The 19,357-nt window shown below is 46.0% G+C and overlaps 1 protein-coding gene across 1 annotated transcript in view; it reads right to left on the bottom strand.

Moving 5' to 3' along the window:
- LOC309371864 (uncharacterized protein) overlaps positions 1-13,651 on the bottom strand; it is a 107,490-nt gene extending 93,839 nt beyond the window's left edge. The window contains exon 1 of the mRNA XM_081914959.1: positions 12,751-13,651. Within this exon, the coding sequence (XP_081771085.1) occupies positions 12,863-13,588 (726 nt within the window). The 5' untranslated portion in view covers positions 13,589-13,651 and the 3' untranslated portion in view covers positions 12,751-12,862. The remainder of the gene's footprint in view (positions 1-12,750) is intronic.
- Positions 13,652-19,357: the final 5,706 nt, after the last annotated feature.

Raw genomic sequence — 19,357 nt, 5'->3', positions numbered from 1 at the left:
ATGTTTAAAACATCAAGAGAGCTTAACCCACACCCAAATAAAACTACAACACGCACAAGTGTAAAATGTCAGATTTCGCTACAGATCGCATGCCACATTAAATGGAAACGTTGTCCCTTTTTAAACAAATATTAAAATGAAATGAAATAAATTAGCTAAAATTAAGCTATGTCAGTTGAATAAAGTTATGTGAAATCTAAATGAATAAAAGCAGGAAAAATCCAACATGAATAAAAGCAGAAAGCTAACAGAAAATTCTGGATCTCCCTGACAGCACAACTGTAATCTCTCTCAATAATTTTCTCCTCTCATCTGTTGCAGCAGATATAAAACCTGCAGTCTTCACAGTTGCATATTTCTGTTATCCACTGGGTGGACTCCACCCTATAGTTAAATTAAAAACTCACAGTCAAACCTTTCCCCATTTCCCCCTAAAATTTGTCCAAGATATTATTTTCCCAACACATTATAAAAAGGACAGTGTCTAATAATATGTATAAGGAGAAGGAATGTCAGGACGTGGCATTTCTTAAGCCTTCCTTCTGAAACAGCTGGAGGCGTCAGATTTTTCAAGGCTCATTCTTTGTTCCTGCGACTCCTTAGTATGAGAAAAACGAAGAATGGAATATCATGAGGGATAAAAAGAGAAGACCTTGGCAAAGGGCTCATGCAGCCGAGCCATCGGGGGCTGTCAGTATGGCTCCAAAATTGCCTCTTCATCACCACAGCACTCAGAGCCACCAGAGAAGGATTTCACAGCACTAGAAAAAATAATCTGCCTCGGCAGGCACTGGCATTATTGTCGTGGAAATTCTACTCATTGATCCAGAGCAGAACTCCAATGTATAGTTAGCAGAGTAAAAACTTAAACATGTTGCAGGATTCCCCCCAAAATAGACCAGAGGCAATTATATCTCACCCAGCAGAGCTTTACTGCTACTGAAGGCAAATGAGCATTGTTAAGTTGTGGGCAAACATATCAGACGACACAGCGATTCTTCAAACAGCTCTTGTTTATTCAAAGGCCAGATCAGAACTGAACTGAGGAGCTCAGTCAGCCTGCTTATATAGAGCTCCAGAACAATGTAACTGTAGCAACTTTCTAAAACTATCCAATCACTGAGCGTCACTTTCGATCCCTTATTTGCATAACTATCAACAGTATCCCCCTGCTGGCCCAGGGTGAGAACTTCAATACATAACAAGCATAATGGCCACAAATCTAATACAGTGGTACCTCGGGTTATATACGCTTCAGGTTACATACGCTTCAGGTTACAGACTCCGCTAAGCCAGAAATACTGCTTCAGGTTAAGAACAGAAATCGTGCTCCGGCGGCATGGCAGCAGCAGGAGGCCCCATTAGCTAAAGTGGTACCTCAAGTTAAGAACAGTTTCAGTTTAAGAATGGACCTCCAGAACGAATTAAGTACTTAACCCGAGGTACCACTGTACATTCAGGATTGGCACTGTCCTTAAGAAATCCAGTTGCAGCAGACTTAACTTAAACTTACAATAACCTATAATAAGTCTAAACCTTAACACTAAGCATACAGGACACCACACCAGAAGGAAAGAGAGACAGAAAGTGAAAGTGAAACCTAGGCTCCTTCTGGCCTCTTATTATAGTCAGCATGACCCTGAAGAAGAGATAACAGAGCCAGTTTAAGCCAGCTGTCTCAGCTTCTCTGAAGGAATAACCCAAACATCAGGAACCTTCTGCTTGTTTCTTTCACACAGAGAAGCTTCCCGAACCCTCCTGAATTAATTAGAATAGGAAAGATCTCTACACACCAGATCAATACTTTCTGCACTAAGAAATGCAAACTGACAATTAGAGAGAGAGAGTCTTGCTGATCCCTATGTATTGAGACACTTCTTAAGAAAACATAACCAAATTTTTCATGATGATTCTTGAGATCAGGGAGCACTCAAGAGGAGGCGAGACAGAAGGCACCTTTGGACTATCACAGCCTCACTGGTCCCCCATGGGCAGGTACAAATAAAAAAGTATTATTATTATTATTATTATTATCATCATCATCATCAGGAGATAATGATGCATATTTAAGTGCATTTAAGAATATTGCAGAATAGCCTTCCCGTCGATATATGACGGGAGCCCACAATCTGGACTTTACAACTGAAGGCATTTCTCTAGCTTTCCCAGCCATATCTGCTTTCTCATATTTTTAACGTATCTGGTGTTCTTTTAAAGGAGTTTATTTATTTATTTGCAGTTTTTATTGTGTATTGCCTTGTGACAATTGTATAGAAGGCAATTAATTAATTAATTAATTAATTAGCTGTTGGGGCAAGGCAAAGTAAAGGACCGTAGTTTTAACTTGGAGTCAAAGAGAAGTTGCCTGACCAAGCAGGCCATTTGAAATGTTCTCTCCTAGCTTTCCACCTCTCATATGCAGGATCTTGAGTTTTGGACAGGGGTTTTGTAGAAGTTGCAGGTCAGCCATCGTCACAAACAACACTTTCCTTGGAACAGAATTGTTTTGACCCTCCCCGCAGGTGTCAGGATGAAATCTGACACTCCATTTCTAGTGGGGATGTGTGGTTGGTTGGAAATATGGGTGTGTTTCTTATTTTGGCAAGTCAGATTAATTGCATTAATTAGCAGGGGGGAAGGAAGACAAGTCTCTGCAAACTTAGTTGTACTTAAAGAGCTTTGATTCGGTCTGAAGCAGGTGCTCTTTATAAGATAGCTCGGCAATCCACTCTTACATTTAGCTTAAACCATGGGCTTCTCATTTGCCATAAGCCCCCTTAACACTCCTGCAGCAATTACATATGCCATTTCATTTGCATCCACTTTAAGGACCTTCCTACACTGCCAAAGTAGTTTAATGAGGATTTAATACATTCAAGAGAATGAAGCTTGGGGATTTCAGAAATCTTACTGTCACAAGTACTGTATTTTATTGATATTAAATTAAGAACAACTCTCAGCAGTATCCAAATATTTCCAGTTGCATATAAAACACTTCTTATGATTTAGTGCTGTACGTTTCTTTAAAAAGTTGTCTGGATACCATGCCATTTGAATCTGTTAGTACTGTTTTTCTAATACCATTACGTTGCTTGCTTCATAAAGGTAAGGGTGGTGCTGTGGGTTAAACCACAGAGCCTAGGACTTGATGATCAGAAGGTCAGTCGTTCGAATCCCCGCGATGGGGTGAGCTCCCGTTGCTTGGTCCCTGCTCATGCCAACCTAGCAGTTCAAAAGCACTTCAAAGTGCAAGTAGATAAATAGGGTACCGCTCCGGTGGGAAGGTAAATGGCGTTTCCATGTGCTGATCTGGTTTGCCAGAAGTGGCTTAGTCATGCTGGCCACATGACCTGGAAGCTGTACGCCAACTCCCTCAGCCAACAAAGCGAGATGAGTGTTGCAACCCCAGAGTCGGTCACGACTGGACCTAATGGTCAGGGGTCACTTTACCTTTACCTAAAGGACCCCTGACAGCTAAGTTCCGTTGCTCATCTCACTTTACAGGTTGAGGGAGCTGGCGTTTGTCCACAGACAGTTTTCCTGAGACATGTGGCCAGCATGACTAAGCCGCTTCTGGTGCAATGGAACACCGAAACCAGAGCAGCGCACAGAAACACTGTTTACCTTTCCACCACAGCGGTACCTATTAATGTACTTGCACTTTTTGGCATGCTTTCGAACTGCTAGGTTGTTAGGAGCTGGGACAGAGCAATGGGAGCTCACTTCATTATGGGGATTCGAACCACCAACCTTCCGATTGGCAAGCCCAAGAGGCTCAGTGGTTTAGACCACAGCGCTTCTTAGTAATGGCAAAATCCTTGTATGTATTCCAAATTCACAGCCAAAAAGCAATTCAGTACAATCATTATTATACAGTGGTACCTCGGGTTACATACGCTTCAGGTTACATACGCTTCAGGTTACAGACTTCGCTAACTCAGAAATAGTGCTTCAGGTTAAGAACTTTGCTTCAGGATCAGAACAGAAATCGTGCTCTGGCGGCGTGGCAGCAGCAGGAGGCCCCATTAGCTAAAGTGGTGCTTCAGGTTAAGAACAGCTTCAGGTTATAAACGAACGGACCTCTGGAACGAATTAAGTACTTAACCCAAGGTACCACTGTCCTTTGAAGAGAGAGGATAGGTGCAAGAAACTTCAGGTGGATATTTGTACAACTTCCATAAAGGCAGGGGACAATGGTCAAGTCACGCGGCTAAACAGCCATTGGCTGAAATTCTGTGTACTGATCTGGAAGGAAGCTTCACTGAACACGGTATGATTTACTCCTTGATAAATATGCATAGGATTGTGCTGATAGTGTGCACATATATCTAGACTGAGCTCCGCGCATTCAGCACATGTTGAAACAAGGCATGCAAATATACATTGACAAAGGCAACCCATAATTCAACCCACAATTACTTGACCAACATAAAACTGTCAAAAGATTGTTTGTGAAGGAAAGGAAGACCTATCTATCTATCTGCCTCTCTAGCCCCATGTACACATTCCTCATGTGTGAGGCATATACAAGTACAGAACAGAGCAGGGTCACCTTTATAGACTTACCACCGACATCAGATCTTCTTTTCTTTCCCCCTTTTTAACAATGGTATGTTGAACATGGCTGTTTTCCTGTAGGGATGGAGGAATTCAATTCAGTTCACATTGATAGCTGCACCTATCAAATTCACACTTTCCAGAGCAATATGACAACAGAAACACTGCTATCTTTAAAAAGTTGTACTTACCTGAACTTCACAATGCAGGTTTCCAACCGATTTTTACAAAAAAACACACGTATATTAGAGGTAAATGCTCATAAAATAACTATATTGGTGAAAATATGCAAAAATGCATTAAATTAGGAGAAATTGCATTCAAAAATGTGTAAAACCACTTAACAAAATGTGTTCATTACAAGAAAGTTGCACTAAAATGCTGAAGAACTTTTATGAGGTTTTTTTTATTCAATGCTTAAAAAGTAGAGAACTGAATTTAAGATTGAAAAAAATGAGAAACTGACAAAACCGAAACTGACAGATCCTTCCATTTCTACCTGAGTATCAGAGATGGAAAATCTGTGGGCCTTTCAGAAGTAGCTGAACTCCAGCTCCCAACTTACTTAGCCAGCATGGTCAATGGTCAGTGGTCATGGGAATTGCTGTCCAGTAACATTTGATCATTTATTTGTTTATTTATTTATAAATAGTTTTTATTAAAAATTTACTTTACAACCCAAGGAAAGAGACAAGGCACATAACTTTTGTCCAGTAATATTTAAGGCTCACAATTAGGGTCAACAGACATCCATACAACAATTCAATGCACGTGTGTTGAAACAGAAGACCCAACATCAAGGATAGGGTTAAAATAGGTCCTTGCTATGGTCTGTACAACATTGACTTCTTCATTGGTATTCTTCAACATCCACTTAGTTGGACCAGACTGGTCATGTTGTGTGGATGCCTGATTATAATCTTGTGAAGCGACTACTTTATTCCAAACTTAAAAACGGAAAGCATAATGCTGGTGGTCAACAAAAGAGGTTTAAAGACTCTCCAGTTGGAGAACAGCCTTTACCAAAGGTGTCATGGACTTTGAAGATGCTCAAACTCAGATTGAAAGGAAGAAACGCGCTAAGAGGAAAGCACATTTGGCAAACCCTCACCGTGATCAACAACTGCCCGGAAACCTACATCCCCACTGTGGAAGGACATGTGGATCCAGAATTTGCCTCCACAGTCACTTACGGACTCACTGTTAAAACCATCTTCATTGAAGACAATCTTACTCCGCTACAAATGATCGCCAAAGAAGAACATGAACATGCTCTACATCTGTGTAACATGGATAAGGCCTTCTACCTATCTATTTGACGTTTCAAGACTTCCTTTCAGCACGTATGTTAACACAGCAATTGACAGCTGCTATATGTCCTACATTACATATGCTAATTTGTTAATTTAAAAACTTGTAGGTCTATTGGTGATGGTTCTTTAGAGTTTGCAGTTTTCTCATGTAGAGCTAATACTATGTTGATCATTTTAGGATGATCAGCATAGTATTAGCTCTACCAGGGCAAACTACCTTGACCTCACTATTGCTACTCTCCACCCCCCTCCATTGCAGTACATGGCAATAATACCACTGCCAGGAGCCCAGGCGACAGCATGCCATCATACAAGAGGCATACTTTCTTCGCCATATATGTTTTGTTCTTCTCCCTCCTCAGATAATTCCTCATAACTGCATGGATTCACACTAACAAATTTGATGTTTTGTTTCAGTGCAGAGAAGAAATGACTTTCGATCAATCTACAAATATTGTTGCAAGTCAGTTATGGTCAAAACACAAATATTGATCGAATTCAGCTGCCCAATGAACTCAAACTCAATACCTTAAAATCAAATTGATCGCAATAGAAGGTTGTACGCATCAGGACCTCTTCAGTCCAGTGGTTCCCAATTGGTGATCCATGGACCTGTGGGGGTCTGTGTAACCCATCCAGGGGGTCCATGGCACCATTCACATAACAAAAACTACCATAGAGCTATCAAAGTTTTCAAAAGAAAGGGGTCCATGGCTTGGCTTTTGAAAAACGGAGTCCACAGTACAGTGGTACCTCGGGTTACAAACGCTTCAGGTTACAGACTCCACTAACCCAGAAATACTACCTCGGGTTAAGAACTTTGCTTCAGGATGAGAACAGAAATTCCACAGTGGCAGCATGGCAGCAGCAGGAAGCCCCATTAGCTAAAGTGGTACCTCAGGTTAAGAACAGTTTCAGATTAAGAATGGATCTCCAGAACGAATTAAGTTCTTAATCCGAGGTACCACTGTACTTTGCTAATTGGGGGCCACATTGGGAGTCAATCACTTCAGGACCATGGTCAGCTCCTAGAAGACTAGGAAACTAAGAAGAATGTTCAGCGAATGCTGAATCCTTTTCTGCTCTAACATCTTGAGCCCCCCCAAAAGATAGACCTGTGAAACAGGTGACCGTCAAGAGTGATGGGCAATACAGTGTAGAGAGGGAAATCAGCACAGATAAGCAAGCATCTCACATGTAAATAGAAAAGCTTTACATTCATGGAAGCAGATTTTTGGATCATGACTTCCACGTAATAGTGTGGATGCTCTGTTATATTGGTGCAGATGCTCTGTTGTAGCCAGCTTAATTTACAGTGAATAGATCAAAAGTAATATTACAGATAGAACATTATATTCTTATGTATTCTGTTACGGAAAAATCTAGGTGTGAGGCTGCTCAGTCACCCAGCTTGTTGGGCAAAGCCCGCAGGTCCCTGCGGAATAAAAGGAGTCCAGCCACCAACTGGAGCAAATAGCTGTAGACCAAAGTATATTGCACAACAGGTTCAAAGAGGAATTTGAACCCTGAGGATGGGGTGACAAGGACTTTTAAAACTTTCCCACCATATCCCAGAATACAGTTTGTGCAGCATCATTGCCACATCATTGCTACATCACTGACATGTCACAAAAGGGGAGGGGTAGACAGGGGTTACACTAGTTCAACCTTGGCAAACATGCCGAGGTAAGTCCTTGGTACAAGATTAGCATAGGCAGACATGTCAAGGCAAGACCCAGGTATAAGATTAGTACAGGCAAACACCTCTGAAGTCCCTCGAAGCTCAGAGGTGAGTGTGGGTCTTTGTGTAGCCCAAGTGAGACCATCCACGCTCATCAGCAAACCTGGGAGGAACTGCAAAGTTTACAGAAAATAGTGGAAATACCCTAAAAGCAACTCATTGAAAACTGGCTAGTGAACCTGAACCCAACCAGATTGAACTCCCTATATATTGGCTGAGGTGTATGTGGCAGATTAAATGCTGCATTGTGCAAGGCTGGGACATATCAACCAGTTCCCAGCAGAAACCAGCTGGTGAACCCAAGCCAAGCAGGTTTGACCTCCCCACACATAATTTTCTGTAATTATGTATCTTCCTGCCCACACCTGAAATCACATATGACATGAGGCGGGTGTACTTTCAGGAAAAAAATGTCTTTGTGGGCTGAGTGGGGAGATGTGGCAGTCCAGCTTGGCCCGTGGGATAGAGTTTCTCCACCCCGACCTTAATAATAATAATAATAATAATAATAATAATAATAATAATAATAATTTTATTTATATCCCGCCCTCCCCAGCCGAAGCCGGGCTCAGGGCGGCTAACAACAATCAAATAATCAAACAGTCAAATAATCACACATTCTAAAAATATTTCATTATAAAAATTAATTAAAATCAAATTGATGGCAACCAATTAAGCAAAATTCTGTGCAGGTTGCCAGAGGAGGGAGTCAGGCTGCACCCTGACCAAAGGCCTGGTGGAACAGGCCCTGCGGAAAGATGTCAGGTCCCGCAGGGCCCTAGTCTCTTGTGACAGAGCATTCCACCAGATTGGAGCCGCAGCCGAGAAGGCCCTGGCTCTAGTTGAGGCCAGCCTAACCTCTCTGAGGCCTGGGACCTTGAGGATGTTATTATTTGCAGACCGTAGGTTTCTCTGTGGGTATACCAGGAGAGGCGGTCCCGTAGGTACGAGGGTCCTAGGCCGTATAGGGCTTTAAAGGTTAAAACCAGCACCTTAAATCTGATCCTGTACTCCACCGGGAGCCAGTGCAGCTGGTATAGTACCGGATGAATGTGATCTCGCAGCGAAGACCCCATAAGGAGTCTCGCCGCGGCATTCTGCACCCGCTGGAGTTTCTGGGTCCATCTCAAGGGCAGCTCCACGTAGAGCGAGTTACAATAATCCAGTCTGGAGGTGACCGTTGCATGGATCACAGTGGCTAGGTCAGGGCGAGAGAGATAAGGGGCCAACTGCTTAGCTTGGCGGAGATGAAAAAATGCCGCCTTTGTTATAGCTGTAATCTGCGCCTCCATGGAGAGGTAGGTATCGAAGATTACACCCAAACTCTTAACGGACGGTGCTGGCACTAATTGCACCCCTGCAAGAGATGGGAGTTGCCCCCTCAATCCCATATCGTCCCGCCCCAGCCAGAGGACCTCTGTCTTCGAAGGATTTAACTTCAACCAGCTCCCACGTAACCATCCAGCCACAGCTTCCAGACATCTGGTCAGTGTGTCTGGGGCCGAATGCACATGGGGATTGTGCACCTTAAAACACCGGGATGAAGTGGCGTCATAAGAATAAGCCTTAAGGAATAAGAAGAGGAATTACACATCTAGGAATCTGTTCCCATTGGATTTCGTTTCTTTTCTGAAAATTGCTCAGCCTTGTTAGTTCCAAGCATTAAAAACATGGTGGCAAGGATTTGGGAATCAAATTAACCCCATTTTGCCCATGCTGTTGCACGATTGATTGTGTTTGGCTACCTATTAGATTCTCCAGGGATCTGACTGATGGAAAGAAGTGCTGTAATACCCTGTAAATATGCTAATCGAGGCATCCTTATTATGTTTACACGGAGCAAGTGTGTTAATGGCTGTCTAATGTGTTTGCCCTGCAATGTGATTTCACTTCAGACTATTTTAAAAGTGTAATTGTTCACAGCTGCCTAGTGATGATGGGCAGCTGATACTTGGGCCTTAATTGCTAATCAAGCACCTGGGAGGGCTTTTTACGGTGGTTGAAATGGTTCATTTCAATTTATTTCTGATGAAAGATGTTTAAAAGAAGTGTATTCCACTGTTAAGAGCAATAGATTGGTTCCAGTTCAGCTGGAAGGCTTTTGCCAAATCTGTTTGTAGACCAAAGTTAATTTGGGATGTTTGCTTGCTTGTTTTTTCCCCCATTTTTTTTAGCACTTAAGATCGTTGCTTCTTTTCACATGAGGATATGAAATTAATTTCATGTACAGTAGCAACAGTCTGCACTTCCATAGGCAGGTCCCACTATCTGCCCTCTCCCTATATGAAAATTCACTTATCTAAATGTAAAGAATTCTGCCCAAACCTCACTATACATTCTGCAGATTCAGATATCTGAACATGCAGAATCAGCCCACTTCCTTGCTTGTTTTTGTGCTTTCTAGTCAGCATCAGCCATTTAAGGGGAACCATGCTGGGAAGGAGGGAGACTGGATGAATCAGAGAGCAGGAGAGATCAGACAAACCAGTTTTTCCTTTGTCTCTCTTTAGCTGGCTGGTTGCACCTATTTCAGGAAGAAACCATTGAAAAAGAGAGATTGGAAAAATCCCAGATTAGAAATGTTCCCCTAGGAATCAGTGGAAATTGTGGATATCTGATGAATGAATTCAAGGGGACACTGTGTGTGTGTGTGTGTGTGTGTGTGTGTACACATATTGAGTGGGGTATTGTTTGGGGCAGTGGTTCTCAAACTTTTTCCCCTGGACCACACTTTCAGAATAAAAATTTGCTCACACCATACCAAATAATTTATTCATAAGAAATACATTGGAAAACAAAAAAGAAACAAGTCCCGGCAGTGCTTGATTTATAACACAGACCACAACTGCTTTAAAGAATGATCATGGGGCATCCAGAAAGTTTGCAACTACATAGGAACATGATCATTCCCAAAGTTATAAATGAGTCTTCTCTAGTACAGTGGTACCTTGGATCTTGAATGTAATCTGTTCCGGAAGTCTGTTCAATGTGCGAAATGTTCAACAACCAAGGTGCGGCTTCCAATTGGCTGCAGGATCTTCCTGCACTCAAGCGGAAGCCGCGTCGGATGTTTGGCTTCCGAAAAACATTGGAAAACTGGAACACTTAAGGCATCTGGGAGCCTATTTGTTTGATAACTAAGCCGTTTGAGAACCAAGGTTCCACTGTACTCTGTTCAAATGGTGATTCTGGATGACAACTAGGTTTGCCCTCAGTATCACTTGATGTTCTTGATTTCATTTTGAAAAGATCTTTCCATATTCTGTAAATAAATAAACAAACTGATACACACCACACCACACCACAGACAGTGAAATGTTTAAATGTTTATTTGATTGTCCCCAAATCTTTCCAACACAATTTCCATTTTTCCTGCCATACTAGCGTGGTGTGTCACACCTTTTGACAATCATTTGTTTAGGAGTTGTTGGTTGTTTTTTTGGGGGGGGGTTCAAGATTTAGTTTTGAAGGTGCTTTATTTTTGCTGTTATTTTCTCTGTTACGTGCATGTGTGTGTTCCTTCCATGCCATAGCATCCATGCTAATGGGCCTTTCTGCCACTGAAGAGGAAACACCACAAAATTCTGTGGCCTTTGCTACTTGGGACACTCAGTCTGTAGGTTGACCATCTACATTTGAGATGCTGCCAAGTAACAAATGGCTTGAACTGGTAAGTATAAGAGAAAGACACCCAGCTTTCACCGTTGCAGTGATGGAAACAAGTATTAGACTATAAACTGAAACTCTGAACTCTCGCCAGGTGATAATTTTTGCAAATGACTTTGTTTTCCAAAAAAGAAATGAACTGGCTGTTTGATGTGGAGAAACTCATTTTGTGATAGTTTCAGCTGGTACCTGACATGAGTTAGGGCCTTTTAAAAACTGAAGCCAGTTGACTGGAGTGGAATTTAAAATATGCTAAACTGATTTAATACCGGATGATGTGATAAAACTGTTCCTGGATGAGAGTACTTCAAAGTACAGGTGGAAGGCTACATGATTTGAATGCATCCCATTAACAGAACAAAACCATAAACTTACACACAGAAAACTCAAAACTTGTTCAGATGATGCATGCAGAATGGACATCTATGATGGGTCAGAGAGTAGCAAGCTCTACTACCAATCTTTTCCCCTTCTTTAGAACACTTGCACAGAACATTCTGCGTGTACAGCTTTGTTCAATGTAAAAAGGGCTAGGGAATTCAGGAATGCTAAATTAATGAGCATTGCCACCACTCCTCCACAGGCCTATTTTCAGTGTGCAGCAAAGGACTACAGGAGGTTTCTAGATTAGCAAAGTAAAAGTAAAAAATAAAAAAGGACCCCTGGACAGTTAAGTCCAGTCAAAGAGGACTATACGGTTGTGGCGCTCATCTCGCTTTCAGGCCAAGGGAGCCTGTGTTTGTCCACAGACAGCTTTCCAGGTCCTGTGGCATGCAGGACTAAACCACTTCTGATGCAACAGAACACCGTGATAGAAACCAGAGCACATGGGAATGCCATTTACCTTCCTGCTACAGCAGTACCTATTTATCTACTTGCACTGGCATGCTTTCGAATTGCTAGGTTGGCAGGTGCTGGGACAGAGCAATGAGAGCTCACACTATCACACGGATTAGAACCGCCAACCTTCTGATCAGCAAGCCCAAGAGGTTCAGTGGTTTATACCACAGTGCCACTTCCTGCAGCTCCCCTCCTCCACATGTGCTCTCCCCACTTGAACATCTGCTCTTAAACACGTGCTCTCCCTGCTTGCAGTCTGAAGTGCTGCAATCCAGAAATGCTTTTCAGCTGGTAGAGCATGAGACTCTTAATCTCAAGGTCATGGGTTTGAGCCCCACACTGGGCAAAAGATTCCTGTATTGCAGGTGGTTGGACTAGAGGTACAGCAACTTGGGCTGTCAGTGGAATTTTTGCAATCAATGTCAACATCTGCCAAGGCTATAATAAAAACTATGGGACATTGTTGTGGGACATTGAACACCAGGAACTAACAGCAGCAGCAGAGAAAACATGTTCCCCTCTTAACTTTCAACTTTCTTGGGCATATGAAATTTAATAGTTTGTTTATAATATAGTGAAAACTATATACAGTATCCCCCTGTTGGCCCAGGGTGAAACTACACTACATAACACCCCTCCCCACCGAGATAAGGTGTTAGTTACAATCGTAATGGTTTCCTTATATACAGCACTACGCGTAATGGTTCAATTAGGCACAAAAGCATATCGGTTACATTTCCCATACTTAGACCAACAGTGATACATGTCCAACAACATAGTCCTTTAAATAAGTTGGGCGCTTGGAAACTCTGCCAGACCGCCGGGGACTGGTAGCCAAGTCTGGAGGGCCACACAGTTCTTGCTGAGGCTGTGGTGCGACCCTAGGTGGCGTTGGAACCAACTCCCCTGGATCCGCTGCTGTGGGTGGAGCCTCCGCAAGTGGAGTGGTCTGAGTCTGTTCTGAAGCGGCTTGGTTCGGCTCCACGCTGGCAGTTTGCGAGGGAGGTGTAGGTGGGGCCTCGCCATCTGTACGTGTCTCTTCTGGAGCTGCAAGCGCAGTTGGGGGCACCTCGGTAGTGTCCAAGTTCCCAACCCTGCGCCTAAGCTGGTCTATGTGCCGTCGCCACAAGCGTCCATCTTCGAGTGCCACCTGGTACGAGCGAGGTCCAGTGACTCCCACTACTGTGGCTGGCACCCAAGGAATGTCCCCCACATAGTTCCGGGCAAAGACCTGGTTTCCTGGGACAAATGACCGTGGCGCGTTGGCACAGCCTGGGGGTTCAGCCACGGCAAAGTCCGGGTGTAGCCGGTCGAGCGGTGACCTGAGGCGGCGGCCCATAAGCAGTTCAGCAGGACTCCTCCCTGTGGCCGCATGAGGGGTGATGTGTTGCACGAACAAGTATTCGGCAACCCGCTCATGCCAGTCTCCCCGGTCCAGGCGCGCCAGTGCCTCTTTTGCCGAGCGCACCATTCTTTCCGCTTGCCCGTTGCTGGATGGATGAAAGGGTGCCGTTAGGGCATGGCGGATGCCCAGTCCCAAAAGATACCGCTCCAAGGTGCCTGACGTGAACTGCGGTCCGTTGTCAGAGACAAGGACATCAGGACACCCATGCGTTGCAAACAGGCCTCGCAGCACCCGGATGACAGCTTCGGTAGTGGTGGAGGGCATCAGGGCGACCTCCAGCCATTTGGAATAGGCGTCCACCACTACCATAAAGGTCCGGCCGTGAAAGGGGCCAGCCAGATCGATGTGCACCCTCGACCAGGGTGTCTTTGGCGTCTCCCAGGTGTGTCCCTTAGCTGCCGGTGGTGCAGGCCTCGACTCTTGGCACGCTTGACAGGCGGACACCCAGGCAGTGATGGCATCGTCCATATTAGGCCACCAGACGTAACACCGAGCCAATGCCTTCATTTTGACAATTCCTGGGTGGCCAACGTGCAGAGCCTCCAGGACGCGCTGACGGAGTCCCTGGGGAATCACGACACGGTCTCCCCACAGCAGACAGCCGCGATGAGCTGAGAGTTCATGTTGTCTGGTTGCGAAGGGCTGGAACTCTGATGCAAAAGGCCCTTGTGGCCACCCCCTCCACACCCAGTTGAGCACCCGGCTGATGGTGCGATCCTGGGCAGACGCGGAGGCCACAGTGGTAGCTGATACAGGCGCTGCCGGAAGATCCTCAATCAGAAGGAGCGATGAAGCTGGAGCCGGGTCTTCCACAAATGCTGGAAGAGGGCAACGGCTGAGGGCGTCGGCATGGCCCATCGATTTCCCCGGGCGATGGATGAGCCGGTAGTGGTAGGCAGCCAGGAAAACAGTCCATCGCAGCATGCGTGGCGAGAGGACCGGTGGAGTTGGACGATCACCGGCGAGGAGGCCCAGGAGTGGTTTGTGGTCAGTGATGAGGTCAAAAGTCCTGCCATAGAGGTATTCATGGAACCTCTTCACTCCAGCCACAAGTGCCAATGCCTCCTTGTCGAGCTGGCTGTAATTCCGTTCCGTCGGAGATAGTGTCCTGGAAAAGTAGGCGAGCGGTGCTTCTCTTCCATCTGGAAAACGGTGACTAAGGACAGCACCGATGCCAAAAGGTGAGGCGTTGCAGGCAAGGACCAGCGGCCTGGATTCACTGTACTGTACCAGCACACTGTCTGAAGAAAGGAGACCCTTGACCGCGTTGAAGGCCGCCGTCTCCCGATGACCCCAGGCCCAAGGCGTCTTAGTGCTAAGGAGTCGGTGAAGAGGCTCAGCCACTGTGGCTTTGTGGGGCAGGAACATGTTATAAAAGTTCAGCAGCCCCAGGAATGCCTGCAACTCCGTTTTGTTCTTTGGGGTGGGGGCCTGCTGGATAGCGCGGATCTTGGATGTGGTTGGGTGAAGGCCGGAGGCATCGATAAGATAGCCCAGGAACTCTACCTGTGGAACGGCGATCTGGCACTTCTCCCTCTTTACCTTGAGCCCGGCCTCTTGGAACCTGGTCAGCACGGCACGGAGGCGCTCGAACAGCTGCTGGTGTGAGTCTGCAGACACCAAGACGTCATCAAAATATGGTACCACGCCCGGAAGCCCTTGCAGGAGACGCTCCATAAGGCTTTGGAAGATTCCAGGAGCCACACTCACCCCGAACTGCAACCGGCGGCAACGGAATGCCCCCCGGTGGGTGACGATCGTCTGTGCTTCAGCAGTGGCATCATCAACTGGCAGTTGTTGATATGCTTGGGCAAGGTCCAGCTTAGCGAAGACCTTACCCTCACCCAGGGAATGCAGCAGGTGTTGGACAACAGGAACCGGATAAGCGTGCTGCTGAAGTGCCTTGTTGATCGTGCACTTGTAGTCAGCGCAGATTCTCACCGACCCATCTGGCTTGACAGGCGTGACGATGGGGGTTTCCCACTTGGCGTGGTCAACCGGCTCCAAAACTCCTTGGGCAATCAGTTTGTCCAGTTGTTCGTCCACCTTAGCCTTGAGAGCAAAGGGAACCCGGCGTGGCTTTAGCTTGATGGGGGCGACTTGTGGATCAAGGCTAAAGGAGATGGGCGTACCTGTATATTGCCCCAAGGTGCCGTCAAAAACCTCGGCAAAGTCTTTGACCAGACCCTCAGTCTCTGCGTTAGAGATGCAGTTGATGCCGGTGACTTCCAGGCCGAGGGCATCAAACCAGTCTAGCCCTAGGAGGCTTGGCCGCTGACCTTCGACCACCACCAACCGGAGCAGGCCCGAAAAGTCCTTGAAGGCGATCCGGAACCGGCCAACGCCTACCACGGGAATGTCGTTTCCCTGGTAGCCTCTCAGGTGTACGCGGTGGGAGTTGAGTTGCCTCTTGGACACTCTGGGTACCAGTCTTTTGATGGTGCTCCATGACACGATGGACAGGGCAGACCCGGTGTCGATCTCCATGTCACATGGAGCTCCTTCAATGAGCACCGTGACGTTCAGCTTGCGTCGCGTAGGCGAGTCGGTTTGGCCAATTGTGGTTCCAGACGGGCAGCGGCAGTTGGTGAGAGCGAAACAACTTTCCTTGGCAGACTGGAGTGAAGACTTGGACTTGCGAGTCGATGAAGGGGGGGTGTCAGACGGAGCCGATCGGCAGACCTTAGCGATGTGGCCCCTTCTGGAACACTTCCTACAGATGGCGTCTCTGAATCGACACTTGGCACGGGAATGGTTGCCTCTGCAGCCGGCACATTCTGGTTGGCCCTTGGACTTCTGTTGGAACTTCCTGCGCTCCCGCTTTGTCTGGTGCACGTCATCGTCTTCACTGGAGGATGCCTCATCACTGCTGGCCTCTTCATGATGCACTGGAACTGTCTTCCTAGCAAGACATGGGCTGCTGGACTTGCGGAACTCCTGGGCGGAGCGTTCAGCAGCTTCTGAGGCCACAGCCTCCTCAATGGCTTTCTGTAGTGTGAGGTCTGGCTTGGCTAGGAGACGCCGTTGCAGATGGATGTCCCGGACCCCACAGACGATTCGATCCATCAGGGCATCGTCTAAGTCTCGGAACTCACAGTGCATTGCAGCCTGTCGCAGGGCGGTGGTGTAGTTGTTGATTGACTCCCCCTCTGCCTGGTTCCGGTGGTAGAACGCATGGCGGGCAGCAATCTTGGACGGCTTTGGTGCATAGTGGTTGCGGAGCTTCTCTTGGATCGTGTCCCATGGTGTTGCCTGGACTGCTTCAGGCGCAACCAATGCTCGGGCCGTCTCAAACACCTCAGGCCCACAGAGGCTGAGGAATAGGCCCCGCTTCCGATCCTTTGATACTGCTGTCAGCTCGTTGGCTTGGAGGTAGCAGTCGAACCGAGCGAGGTAGGAGTCCCATGATTCAGAGGCTGGCACAAACGGCAGTAGAGGCACAAGTGAAGCCATGATTCCGATGCCGGCGTGAAGGGCGATGGATGGAACACAGTGCTCTAGCCAGAACAGTCAGCTCTGAATTGGTTCTGCCCAGTGATTTCGCTCAGTGATTTCGCTCTGTGATTCAGCTCAGTGATTCAGCTCAGTTCAGAGGCTGGCCGCATCTGGCTGTGCTCTGATGTCCATCCATCCCATCCTCGTCGCCAGTATTAGGTTGTGGGTTGACATAGCAGCCGGCACAGCGATTTCTTCAAGTAGCTCTTTATTTTGTAAGCTGGAATAGAACTAACTGCAAACAGCTCAGCCGGCCTGCTTTTATAGGCAGCCGGCTGTCAACATTGTAACAACCACAGCCCAGAGTTCCCGCCTAAAATAACTGCTGCGGACCTGAGTGAAAACTATCTACAGACCTGAGTGAAAACTATATACAGTATCCCCCTGTTGGCCCAGGGTGAAACTACACTACATAACAAAATTAACCACAATTATCTTGAATTTTTGCTTAATCCTCAAGAAAGAAGGGCATTTTCGCTGGCCTTGTTTAATTCAAACCCTTCAAACCTCCTATGGGGAAGGTTCTCAGGAATGGTAGAAGGAGAAAGAATTTGCCCACGTGAAGACCATCAGGTGGAAACTCTTACACATATGGTTCTTAAATGTAAACTATATGTTGATCTCCGCCAGCAGTTCTTAGATCTACTCTGCATCCCCAAATGGAAACCAGAGTTAGAGGTCATACATTTTCTATTATTGGGAAATAATCAGGAGCTCATCAAGTTAGTGGCTAAATATCTTTATCTGGTTTTTTTTATGTCAAAACACATTGCAAATGTCTGATCTCCCTGGAGACCTAGAGATGTAATATTTTGCCTCTTTCATTTGACAAATGTTTTGTGTCACTGGGAAGGTGGGAATTCTGTATTGATTTGCTATGGATGTTTGTATGTGATGCCAATAAAAGGTTTGATGATGGTGGTGATGACTAGAGGACCACCACGGTCCCTTCCACCTCTACAATTCTGTGATTCTATATGGTCTATCAATTTACAAAGGATTGACTTTCAGGCCATGGCAGAGATTCTGCTTTTACAATCTGGCATCTTGCTAATCAGGTGTCAGGTGTGGAGACTCTCCCCCTCCCTTCAGAAATTCAAAGACCAGAATTAACGAGCACTTTATATTTTATAGACCTTTTTATTCAGTCATCAGGTTGCAAGCAACAATCCGCATTCCTCCACAAGGAGAGCAGTTGGCTACTCTAAATCCATCCCCTTCTGTCGCTCGCAACATCCTGGGCGCAAACAGGAAGTTCCTCCTCCTCCTCTCTGCATTCTTTGTTCTCTAATACGGTCAGACCTCATAGTTCTTGGGGAGGGAGGGTTTCCCACACTCTATAATGATGTCTCTGCTGGCTATACCTCCCTTCTGTTTCTCTTTCCATTATCTCATAGCTAGGCAACTCCTCTCTAAGCTGCTCGGTGTCTTGTGTCTCTCCCTGTTTCTGAAACTGCTGGAGACCAAGGCGAGGTGATTCTTCCCCCTCCAACTCCTCTTCAAAGAGGAGCTGATCTGCCTGAGATTGCATTCCCCAGTCCTCTGATTCAGAGCATTCCCTGGCACAATGCAAACTTTACTAAGATATATGGACTACCGGTCTGACTAGGAGCAAGGCACCTTCCCATGTTCCTTCCCCATAGAAAACTAATTTCCAAATGTTGTTCTGAGCATGGTGTCATCATACGTGCATGCATTGAGAAAATAAATTTAAATTCCTTGTGGAAAATTCATGCCTCTGCCAGGGGTAGGAAAAATAATTATTTATGCATTTTCCCCCCCATTCAATGAGTTTGCAGCACTAAGTCGTACAGACATGCAGCAGAATCAGTCAAAGGACTCAACACTGTTGAATCTCTGCATGAGTCCCTGATTCTCAGGAGCTGCTGTGCCTGTGCACAGACTCTCCCCCCAATGTGGTAAGTCACTATACTGCAGCAGACAGCCTTTTCAGGGAAGTAACTCATACCCTCCAACATTCCACTGATGAAAATTAGGATGCTTTTTTTGGTCCCAAGCTCTTGCAGGAGCCAGCTGATGTGTGCAAGACCAAAAGATGCTTGTTTTTTCGTCTGGCACTCTGGTGTGAGTTAGCTGATTTGTGCAAGAGCGTGAGACAAACCAACAAGCATCTTTTGGCCCTGTGCTCTGGCGCAAGCCCGCTGACTCATGCCAGAGTGCTGGACCAAAAGATGGGACATTCCAAGATCCAATCAGAAGCTGGGATGGCTTCTGTAATTCCGGGAAGTTCTGCTCAAATAGGGATGGTTGAAGGATATGGTAACTTCAGTCCCTGGATAACCAATGCTGACCCTCAGGCTGATCACTGGATTGTGTTGG

Source organism: Podarcis melisellensis (genome assembly GCF_964234715.1).
Source record: "Podarcis melisellensis genome assembly, chromosome: 6".
NCBI lineage: Eukaryota > Metazoa > Chordata > Lepidosauria > Squamata > Lacertidae > Podarcis > Podarcis melisellensis.
Note: the sequence above shows the minus strand (reverse complement) of the source record. Positions and strands in the feature narration are given on the sequence as shown.